We start from the raw sequence: 12,008 nt of genomic DNA, 5'->3' as shown, positions 1-12,008 counted from the left end.
CAGCTCTGACTACTGGCAGATCTGAAAATCTCTCTCCATGAGAATAAATACTTTCGCTCCAGGCAGAGACTTGTGGTGTCCCCAGACACAGGCTTGGTTTTTCACATCAAGAGCTGCTTTCTCTCATAAAAAGCACTTTGTTGTGTCTTCGCTCAACCTTTCTTAGCACTTTCAAACGGTTCAGCTATGCCTCCACTCTGCAAGCTGTTTTTATTTGCCCCTGTTGTTCAACCAGACAATAACAGCACTGTTGAATACTGGACACTGGTGTGGTGTATTGCTGTGTTGCGTCTAGTTTAAGATTTAAGACGCATTGAACGACAGCTGCTCACTTTTGTTGATCAATTCTGAAAAATAAAACAGTAAATGCCCAAATACTATACATCCTCCTTTATCTTCTTTTCAGAAAAACAGTACTGAGAAAAATAAAGGGAGGCATGGGATCCTTTAATCGCTTATGAATTCATGGAAACAAATTCAGTCTCTTGGCCCTTGGAAAAGGCTTTCTGGTTGTGCTCCAGACCTGGGCTTGGTCAGAGGGGACGAACCTCCACATTTAGCAAGGTCATTGGCCCTCAGTGGCCCAACAAGAAGCAGAGGAACATCAGGAAGGGGCATAACAACAGAGACACTCCCATACCGGTGGGAGTCTGGAACAATCGACCCAGCCATGTTTTCCACTAACTACTGCCTAATTACAAGAGCTGGATGGGTGGAATGGCCTGTCCTTTATAACCTCCCTGATGTTCTTCGATGCTGAGAACTGAGACTGCAAGGCTGCAGGAGACCTGTGAGGAAAGGACCAGCGCTCAAGGGCAAATGAGGCTCTCCAAGACTACCTGTTTGTGCCACAGCTTGGACGAGCAAAAGGGAGCAAATTGAAGCCAGCCTGATAACAAAGAAGCTCCTCAATCTGGAAAACTGAGGAGGTCAGACCCATCCACTTACAACGCTGTGAAGGTGGGAGTCGTAATCGAAAGTGGAGATGTTAATAAAGATAGTCCGTATTGGGGAATTGATTGCCTACTACTTCTGGGGGTGCCTGGTTTTTTAAACCTATAGTCTAAAAGCCCCTTTGGCCTTTGAAATGGAAATTCAGTCAATAAAACCTGCAAAACGAAGATGTCAGGCTGGAGTCTGAGGTTTTTCGAATTCTGTAACAGTGGACTTCAGAGAAGAGCCTGATACTAATTTGAATGTTTCTAAAATTGTTTTCAGAGTGAAGTGCTTGAAGTGCGCATCTGGTCACAACACATACTGTTTCAGAAGGGAGACTGTAGATTTCTATAGCTAACCAAAAAAGCTGTTTTTAAGTGCTCATACAGGGTTGTAGCTCTTCAGTTCACAATTCTGAGACCATTTTTTTCTTGTTCTCTTATAACAGAAATACCCATTTTTAACCCACAAAAGCTGAAATGAACAAAGAACATGTCGAGAATTCTAACCTGGATGTGATGTTTTCTCTACCTTTAGTTGTTCTAAACAATTTTTTATGCAAAAAATGTGGCAGAGTGGTGCAGTGGTCAGCACTGCTGCGTCACAGCCTGGGTCACCGGGTTCAATTCCAGACCTGGGGTGCAGCCAGCATGGGTTTCCTCTGGGTGGTCCAAGTGGCTTCTGAGAAAACTGGCCCTGCTGTGAGTGTGTGTATCAGTGTGTGCCCTGTGATGGACGGGTGTCCTGCCCAGGGTGTACCTGGCCCTGGTGTGAGTGTGTGTATCAGTGTGTGCCCTGTGATGGACAGGTGTCCTGCCCAGGGTGTACCTGGCCCCGGTGTGAGTGTGTGTATCAGTGTGTGCCCTGTGATGGACGGGTGTCCTGCCCAGGGTGTACCTGGCCCTGGTGTGAGTGTGTGTATCAGTGTGTGCCCTGTGATGGACAGGTGTCCTGCCCAGGATGTACCTGGCCCCGGTGTGAGTGTGCGTGTCTGTGTGTACCCTGTGATAGACGGGGACAATATAAAAATGTCTCAAATAAAAATATTCTGTACAAATATCTGCTACACAAAACGATAGGTGGAACAGGTTCTCCTCCTTGTCATCATTGCTGATGATGGCTTGATCTCAATGGCATCCTGCCAGAAAGCTTATGGCAGGACTCTCCAGACGTGTCAGGCAGTCTGAAGCAGTTGTTAGCTTAAGAACTGCGGAAAAGAACAAGGAAAAGGGAAACTATTCTTGAGAATATTTCTACAAAAGGTTGTAAACAGAAAGAAGACAAACCTCTGGGTAATGTTATTATGCCAAAACCATGTCAATGTGCCATTGAAAAATAACTAATCTTCTTCAGGGGCAGCAAACGGAAGTATGGAAGCGCGTTTCCGGCCGGGAGTAAAAAAAAAAACTGCGCTATGGTATCTCGCAATTGCGACTTTGTCTCAGAATTCCGACTTTATATCTCGCAATGGCGACTTAAAAACTCAGAATTACGACTTTTTATCTCACATTTGCGACCTCGAAATGCCCGTATTTCATTGTCTGTCCTTTTGTCATGGTGACGGACTCGGGTCCCAGGGCTTGTGCCCTCGCCGCTCCCGCCCTAGTTCCTGCCTCACTGCATGGGCTCGAACCCGGGTCTTGCCAGCGGAGCTCAAGACCTTCTTTTTTAAGTAAATAAGGACATACAATGGAAATATGTAAAAAGTACAAGTTTCAGCTTCTATAATTGTGAATTCCTCTGGACGTGAAGTGTCTATTCTGTATCTTTTTTTCATCTTCTGTCTCCGTTTTTGTATTTCTGGTGTTTAAATAAAAACTTTTTTTTTAAAAAGCCCACCGTATTCCATCCGAGTACTATGGAAGCCTCACTGGGGGAAATGGGATTCTATATAAATTAGTGTAATTTGATTTTTATCAGGGCACTGTACAAGACAAGTCTTCAGGCCTATAGACCCTATGATCCTGTACGATTCATGAATATAGGGGAACGGAGCGGCCGACATACAGGTTGTACGATCTGGTTGCAGTGTGGTGACGGCACCGCCCTCCCCTGCGCATAACAGGGATGTTGGCCGGTGGGGCTGAAGAAAGTGTTCTTGAGCTCAGCGGGCAAGACCCGGGTTCGAGCCCATGCAGTGAGGCAGGAACTAGGGAGGGAGCGGCGAGGGCACAAGCCCTGGGACCCGAGTCCGTCACCATGACAAAAGGACCCTGCTGTTCACAGGGAAGGGCGGTGACGTCACCGCTCCGGTAAGCCGGCTCGCCGTATGCGTTACAGGAGTCGCCACTGAGAGATATAAAGTCACAATTCTGAGTTTTTAAGTCACAATTCTGAGTTTTTAAGTCGCAATTCTGAAATATAAAGTCGCAATTGCGAGATATATAGTCGGAATTGCGAGATACCACAGAGCGTTTTTTTTTTACACCCTGGCGGAAACGGGCTTCCATACTGGAGGTTAGTTTATCAGTGCCTCCAAAAATCTTAAAAAATCAAATAGTTTAAAAAGACAAAAGCACATGTATTCAGTGTCATTTCCCCTTCAGGTGCACAGTGTTAGAGACTTTAGAGCTTTCAAAATCTTTCTGTCCTTGTTACTTAAGCAGACCCTTGGTCGTGAATATTGTGACATCATTAAACGTTTATTTTCATATGTCATCAAAGTTTGAAAATAAACATTTTTGTAGTATCTAGACCTTAATGGAAGTGTGAGGTCTGAAGTGCACTTCTTAGTTTTTGCATTTGGAGACAGAATCCTTTCTGAAGAAATGCAGGTGAAGATATTGCTTGTATTATTATTAAAATGTATTATTGTATTTGAAGAAAATGACACAATGCATTTCATGGCAGTAGAAAGAGTATTGAGTTGATTTTTATCTTTTGGAATCATCACATGAAGACTTGTCAAATACAATATTCTAATATTAATAATTTTCTGATTAATAATATAAAGACAAAATAATGAGAACGAGACCAATTTAAAGCCGTGTCCAATGTGTTGGATGATGCTACAGGGGATGAGAGTATCAAATCTCCCTGTGGCTGCAGTGTTGAAGATGAAAGAGATGAAGACAGTAATAATCCAGGAACATCAACGTCCACCACTTTAAACTGTCTGATTCACTGTTTTCCTGCTTGGTCATTTGTAAGCTCCTTGATTTCTCCTTTCTTTCTTTTATAAAAATGTATTTTTTTTATTACAGAGACTCAGAGTGCTACTGTATATTATTATTATTGATATTACTTCATGCTCTATTGGAAATGTAGCAGGGGTCTGTGTGATATTAACTGGTCCTGTAAGACAAGACAGCTCCTTTCCTGGCTTGATGCCACAGAGGAACTTGAAAGGCTGGGCTAAATGGGCTACAACACAAGTCACCCAGGGTTAATACTGCAGATATCCACTGTGCTGGGCTGGTGCCCATTCCGGACACTGACGTCCCACTCCCCGGCCAATGTCCTTCCCAGGACCCCTCTGAAGACACGGAGTGGAATGACATCCTGAGGAGATTCGGGATTATCCCTCCAAAGGAGGAGCCCCCTGATGAAAGTGAAGGACAGCCTTCAGGAGACGAGGATGGTAAGATCCCTGTTGGGAAAAGAGCAGACAGGTGTTCTGGGCATCAGCAGGACGGCCAGGTTCTGCGCAGTGCTATTGACCAGAGGACCGCTGTGTCCCACGGCACACATAGTACCCCGAGGTGAGGAACAAAGCATGAGACGTTACTTTTTGCTTCTACTTTGGAATGCAAAAAAAAACAACTGCATTGGGAGTTTCTATACATCTGAGTCACAGAAACCACAGGACAATATCACTGACAACAGTTACCAGTGTGGAGGAGTGGTTTGCTCTCCGACTGCAGGGCTGTGGGACGTGTTGCTGTACCTCAGAGCACAGTACTTCTCTCAGATCGCTCCTGTGTTCCCTAGCGCTGTTATCCATGTGATAAAGAGCCCTCGACAGGAATCAGCCTGTTATCAAGTTAATACACCAATGAAGCTTTACACCAACTATTTTCTCGCATATCGATATACTGAATTAAGTGGTCTAGTTTTTGCAGGATATTGGTGCCACCTAGCGTGCAGCATTAGGGAGGTACAGTACTTCCATGTTACTGTTTCTGTCAGATCCTTAATTTAAATTTAAGATTAATTTTACTTTGGACCTGAAATGAAATATATCACTAAATAGAACCAGACTTCTTATATATTCATTATGCACTCAGTTACATCCCACCATGAGCAAAATGTGAAAAAATAGTTCATAGCAGGATGGTGGAAAATGTTACAGAACTCTTGTCATGTAGTTTCCAGTCCGCTTGTACTGTAACCTTCCTAGACACCAGGCTTGAGGGCCTTCATGTTTCCTAATGCCCAGTTGTGAAGCTGCCTTTCGGAGCCTCGTTAGCAGACTCTCAGCACCTCGTCCTCCAGGTGTTCCTAGAGCCACTGGGCGTCTTGCTCTTGCGGTTCACAGGCAGTGAATATGAGCGGATGGGTTTGGCTGAGCTGGAGGAGGCCGAGGATGAGTTTTCTGAAGAGGACCAGCGAGCACTTGAGTCCTACAGGTGAGAGCAGAGCCCCAACACCCCAACATCCCAGCACCCCAGAGCCCCAGTACTGCAGAGTCCCAGAACCCCAGTGACCAAAAGTCCTAGAGCCCCAGAACCCAAGTGACCCAGATCCCCAGTACCCCAGTACCCCAATGACCCAATACCCCAGTTCCCTAGTACCCCAGTTCCCCAGTACCCCAATGACCCAGTACCCCAGTACCCTAGTACCCCAGTGACCCAGTTCCCCAGTTCCCCAATGACCCAGTACCCTAGTACTCTAGTACCCTAGTACCCCAGTGACCCAGTGACCCAGTTCCCCAGTTCCCCAATGACCCAGTACCCTAGTACCCTAGTACCCCAGTGACCCAGTTCCCCAGTACCCCAGTGACCCAGTACCCCAGTGACCCAGTTCCCCAGTTCCCCAGTGACCCAGTACCCCAGTGACCCAGTTCCCCAGTTCCCCAGTGACCCAGTACCCCAGTGACCCAGTTCCTCAGTACCCCAGTACCCCAGTGACCCAGTACCCCAGTACCCCAGTGATCCAGAGCCCCAGACCGGAGAAAAGGATGACAACCATGCCACAATGCCAAGAGAAAGCATGGTGGAGGCCCAGCCTGTGCTTGTTCCCATCACCCAGGCGCCGCCGCCTCGCGGAGTGGAGAGCGCGTGCAGGAGGCAGGCGTTTCGGCCAGCTGCGCGAGATCCAGGGCGACCAGTACGTGAGGGAGGTCACAGCTGCAGGGGAGCACCTGTGGGTGGTGCTGCATCTCTACAGGCCAGGGTGAGGCCACACACAGGACACGCATCTGTCGGGCAACAGCTCGTTTTTCTCCACAGCAGAAAACAGAGTGACGGGGCCATTGCACTGGGCGAGTTACCCCTCCTCTCTGTGTTAGTGCACAAGAGTCACAGGAAGGGTTGTGGTCTTTTAATAATAATTAATAACCCTTACACTTATATGGCGCTTTTCTGGACTCTCCACTCAAAGCGCTTCACAGGTCCTGGGGACTCCCCTCCACCACCAGTGTGCAGCCCCACCTGGATGATGCACCAGTACTCTCCCAGTGGGGAAGAGAGCAGAGTGATTTAGCCAGTTCAGAGATGGGGATTATTAGGAGGCCATGAGTGGTAAAGGCCAATGGGACCAGGGTAATATACCCTACTCTTTTCAAGAAACTCTCTGGGATTTTTAATGACCACAGAGAGCCAGGACCTCGGTTTTACGTCTCAATCGAGGCACAGCGCCTTTTTACAGTATAGTGTCCCCGTCACTATACTGGGGCATTAGGACCCACATAGACCGCAGGGTGAGAGTGCCCCCTGCTGGCCCCACTAACACCTCTTCCAGCAGCAACCTTAGTTTTTCCCAGGAGTCTCCCCTCCAGGCACTGACCAGGCTCACACTGCTGAGCTCCAGTGGGCGGCCAACTGTGAGCTGCAGGGGGATACAGCTGCTGACTGATTTTTGGGGGAGTTGAGATATCCGCTATTTAGAGAGCGGGGCTGCAGGTGCAAGGAGCCCGCCAGCGACCGGGACCGAGTCCAGGCAGGGACAGGGTGAGCTGCGCTCCTCTCACCTACAGCTCACAGAAACATTAATTAAACACTATTTTCTTATCTCCAGGTTAGAAAGAATCTGCACTGATGAGTGCATTTCAAACTGCAATGAAAGTAAAATGGACACAGTGTCTTGTAAAACCTCCATCACAAAATAGACAAAATCTCCAGGTGTCACAGAGCCCTGTTCTGTGATTCAGAATGAGGGAACAGAACTCCCAGTGAGGTGAAGTGGCCCTGTGACACTGTGAACAAGCCGGCTTGTGGACACATCTCTTTAATCCAACAGAAATATTGATCTCGACTTCCAGACGGTTTTGCCGACAAATACTACTTACTAGTTAACTCTGCATGCAGATCACGTTGCAACATTTCTGGGGTGAAATGTCTGCTGCACAGCCTGTATTTATTTGCTCGTACACACACAGTTCATCAGCCTTTACAGTGACTAGTGAGCAGGAAGGGCCACTTCATGTCCCAATTCTCTCACACTCTTGCTCTCTCCTGTGGCGAGACCAGGGGTTGGCAACAGTATGACACTCATACGGTCATTTCACAACGTTCCCGATTTTGTGCTTCATTCAGATTTTGTCAAATTTTTCTATACTGTCAATTAATTTATTTTGTTACCGAGATTTAATAACCGTTCTCAGAAACTGGGACTGCAGCTCCCGTTTCCTGTCGAGATATTGCAAGGTTTCTTTTCATCGCTAACGGAACCTTGCAGGACGTGTCAGAGTATGTCAGCTGCACCCTCGCCAACAGAAGCCAAAGAAAGAGCCAGAAACAGCCAGACGTGTGAGTCAGGAAGAGCAGCACCTGGGAAACAGGCAATGATGTCACTGATGTGAACACAGCTGTAAAGCGTGGCACTTACGACCTCCCTCAGCAGCAGAAGCTTGAGGCATGGTGCCATCTTGAGGTTATTATGCCACATAGCTGGAACAGGAAAAAAATAAAACAGCACAGGAGATGGGAACAGGAGACCGGAACAGGAGTTAAATCTCTCTCCTTTCTGGCCCACTCCACGCTTGGGAGAATGGGTGAACTGATTAAGTAAGGGTTGTCTTGGAGAAGCTTCTGGATCCTGCCGGATTCTGGACTCAGAGGAGCTGGCCAGTCCTGAATCAATCACACCGCTAATGTGTGCTGTGTGTTATTATTGTTGATAAATCAAATAAGGGGCAGCACAGTGGCGCTGCGGTTAGTTCTGGACCTGGAGTGCTGTCTGCCTGGAGTTAGTATGTTCTCCCCATGTTCATGTGGGTTTCCTCTGGACACTCCACAGCCCCAAGACATACTTACATTGACTTCTGGCAGGCAAAGGTGTGTCTGGGAGCTCGTCTCCCATCACTGGCCTGTCGTCTGCCCATGTGCTTTTACTCCAGACAGATGATCCGTTTAGAAACGAGTTTACTGTGAGCCACTATATACTAGTTACTTTACAAGACAGGTTAATAATTATGACAGATCACATAGTCATATTTAATAAGTCATATATAATAACTCTATAAAAACATACAATAATTTAAAGGCTTTATGCATAACACATCTCCTGGATTTTTTCCTTTCATTGTCCACTTCCTCATGTTAGCAGCTGGTGGCGCTGTGGCAGTTCTGTCTGAGAGCCGTGCGCTCCTCTCTCCTTCCAGAATTCCGGTCTGCACGCGCCTCAATCACCACCTCGGCCGCCTGGCCCAGAGGTTCCCAGAGACCAAATTCCTGAGAATCGTGGCTGACAGCTGCATCCCAAATTACCCTGACAGGCACCTTCCCACCGTCTTCCTGTACAGGACCGGGCGGATCCACGCCAGCCTCATCGGCGAGGCCCAGTGTGGGGGCAGGAACATGCTGGAGGAGGGTGAGTGTCCGGCGAGCTGCCTCCATGAGAGCTTCCTGGGGAACAATAACAGCAACGATAACACTGGGTTTCACTTTATCACAGGTTCATTCTTACAGTAAATGTGGAATAACTGTGGATGTGCGCTTGTATGTCCTTAGTGACGTGAGACAGATAGGAAAACTCTGCACCCTTGCTTTCTGTCCGAAGGGCAACAGGTCTGGGGTCCATGGTCGAGTCAGATTCTTCACCTCTTCCAGGTTTCTCAGTGTTATATCACCTACTGTAGCACGTCCATCTGATTAAACATCATGCTTCACGCTCACAGGGCCCCGGCTAGCTCTGCTGGTAGAGCAGGAGACTCATCACCTCAGGGTTGTGGGTTCCTGTCCCACGTCAGGCGCCAGGTCCTCCATGTTGGAGGTTGGGCACAAGGCTAGCAACCCTGTCCTGTAAAAACAGGATGGTGCTGCCCCTATGTGCCGGAATACCGATTCCATCACACTGACTACTCTGTGAGTAATCCAAGCAAAATACACCACTTGCAAAAATGAGGGGGGCAGTACAGAGCATGCTGGTATTGAAAGGCCGTGCCAGCGGAGCTGCCCTCGCAGCCGAACGCCCCGAATGGACTCCGCCAGCAGGGGGCAGTGAGTGGCTGGGCTTGAGGAGCAGGAGACAGACTCCCGTCCGCAGGACTGGGCAGGTAAAGGCCTGCTGAAGAGAGGGTGGGATTGAAGCCTGCCTCCAGTGTGAGCAATACGCTGCTCTGGGGCACTGGAAGGCTCGTCTTGAGTTTAGGCATCGCTTATTTTGTGCGAGCAGCGCAGCATGTCGTCTTGAGCGCAGTGCCTAAATCAATTATTCCTGTCTTGGTCCACTGAGTGCCGGACACAAACTGACCGCAGGCTGAAGTCATCTTTTCACAGAAGCAAGTAACATCCCGGGGTTTTGAGAGATCCTATCTTATCGAACATAATAACATCCGTAAAAACAGCAGCAGTCCCCTGTCAAGGCCAAGGCAATATGAACAGTGAATGTGCACAGACGATGATAATAATAATATGGATAATAACATGATAGTTTTGGGGGGTTATTGCTTCATTAAATCCGTCACACTTGGTTATTGTCTGCAAAGGAACAAGTAACAGGTTTATTCCATGCTGAAAAGAGAAGAAAGAAAACACAACGTTTCGGCCATGGAGCCTTCTTCAGAAGTTAGTGTTATTATCTGCTGCCTTGGAACTGAAGCCTGTACAGACCCGAGCAGGATGCAGAGACCCACTGTGTCCACTAGAGGGCAGGCGTTCTCCTCCCTCAGTGATCTAGGCTGCGCTCTTCCGTTCTGCCTCGCTATCTACCTGTGACCGCAGAGCTGTCACTAGACGTAGAAAGGACAAAAATCTATCAGCTCTTTCTGTCAGCAAGCATACGGTACCATGGCCACAGTTGGCAATATTCCAATATTTTCACTAAAGCATCTGTAAATATCAAAGGAGTTAATGCATCATCCAGGTGGGGCTGCACACTGGGGGTGGTGGAGGGGATCCCCATTACCTGTAAAGCTCTTTGAGTGTCCAGAAAAGAGCTATATAAGAAATTATTATTATTATGATTATTATTATGATTATTATTATGATTATTATTATTATTGCTCTGGTCTTGAAAGATTTTTCCTCACACCAGCGTGGACATGCTGTTCAGCTCCAGGATGTTGGGGATTCATACCCTCTGTGCGCTATGTGCTCAGCACCCTGGCACCAGACTCTGTTAACCTTGTTGAAGAATGTGAGCTATTCCCTGTGTGTGGTCATCGTTTTGCACACAGATTTCTAGTGGATTCAGTTTAATAACGGACGAGTGCTTATCGTCTGTGTTTTTGTTTTTACGTCGTGGTGCAGCTATTGATTTTCCTGATAATCGTGTTTATTTTGATCTCCTTCCTGGTTGGCAGTTAAACTCCTAACTGCTATACCACCTGACCCTGGGAACATTTCAGAAGGGTGTAAGTTCTGGCGCAGCACGGGGGTTCGATTCGGGCCCTGGGCTGCTGTCTGTGTGGAGTTTGCATGTTCTCCCTGTCTTCATGTGGGCTTCGTCTCGGTGCTCTGGTTTCCTCCCACGGTCCAAGGTATACTGGAAGGGTTATTGATTTCTGAGAAAGCTGTGTCTGTGTGTGTCCGGTGCCCGCCGCCCGCTGGGGTAGGATACGTTTGCTCCATGACCCTGGATTGGAAGAAATGATGAGAAAGACAGATGAATGTTTGGAAAATGACCTTAATTTCCCTCCATTCCTTGCTCCAGACCCTCTCAGCTATTCCTATCAGACTAATCTAAATGAACATCTCCGAAGTTGTAAAGTGCGAGCACCATAACAGAATAAGTATTCGTTCCCGTGTTTAGCCTTTACTCCGTGATCCTGCGCCTGAGGGTCTGTTGAGCCCGTGGAGCCTCTCTCCGGTGGGCTCGGCGTCAGGCTGTGCCGCTTGCCCTTCCAGATTTGGAGTGGATCCTGGCCGCGGTGGGGGCCGTTCCTGCGGAGCGCCCGGGGCCCCTCAGGGAGGACGCGGCGGCCATGCTGCTGTCCTCCATCCTCCACAGCTGCAGCCAGGGGCCGGGCGGCTCCTCCTGAGGGCCACAGCGCTGACCGCAGACGCCAACGCAATAAACGGATTTTTTCCGCCCACACTTTGTTTTCTCTGATGGCCTGCTCGGGGAGATTGACGGTATCAGCGCAGTGGGTGACACCTAGACACTCCACCCCCGGCTCTTCATTTTGTGGGGACATTTCCTTTAATATGAACAATTCAAGCATGTAAATACATAAAATATTACAATTACTACAAGTTTCGTCCACAGAACTTTACTTCTCCCACTGTCTGCCAATAAACCCTTGACTAGATACACTGAACAGATGTGATCTTCAGAAAAAAAAAGTTTTCTCTGTAATACTCCATATGAAATCTTGTGATGTGACAGCTCTGTTAATATTTAAAAGTGCAACAGATTACTCTTTCAGGACGAGAGCCACGCACTGCCAGTTAAAAGCATTCCTCGAGAAAGACAAAACACAGTGCTTTCCTCTTCCGCTGTGCCTAGAAAATCCAACTGCTGAACTTGCA

General features: G+C 47.8%; 1 protein-coding gene across 1 annotated transcript; it reads left to right on the top strand.

Moving 5' to 3' along the window:
• Positions 1-3,595: 3,595 nt before the first annotated feature.
• On the top strand, positions 3,596-11,570 carry LOC148677458 (phosducin-like protein 2). Its single transcript, XM_088633361.1, has 6 exons — positions 3,596-3,710; positions 4,405-4,516; positions 5,414-5,504; positions 6,127-6,270; positions 8,699-8,907; positions 11,385-11,570. Exons 1-6 carry the CDS (start codon positions 3,705-3,707, stop codon positions 11,516-11,518), a joined length of 696 nt encoding a protein of 231 aa, XP_088489487.1. The 5' UTR covers positions 3,596-3,704; the 3' UTR covers positions 11,519-11,570.
• The last annotated feature ends 438 nt before the right edge of the window (positions 11,571-12,008 follow it).

The sequence above is a fragment of the Lepisosteus platostomus genome, chromosome 1 (genome assembly GCF_059453375.1).
Source record: "Lepisosteus platostomus isolate fLepPlt1 chromosome 1, fLepPlt1.hap1, whole genome shotgun sequence".
NCBI lineage: Eukaryota > Metazoa > Chordata > Actinopteri > Semionotiformes > Lepisosteidae > Lepisosteus > Lepisosteus platostomus.
Note: the sequence above shows the minus strand (reverse complement) of the source record. Positions and strands in the feature narration are given on the sequence as shown.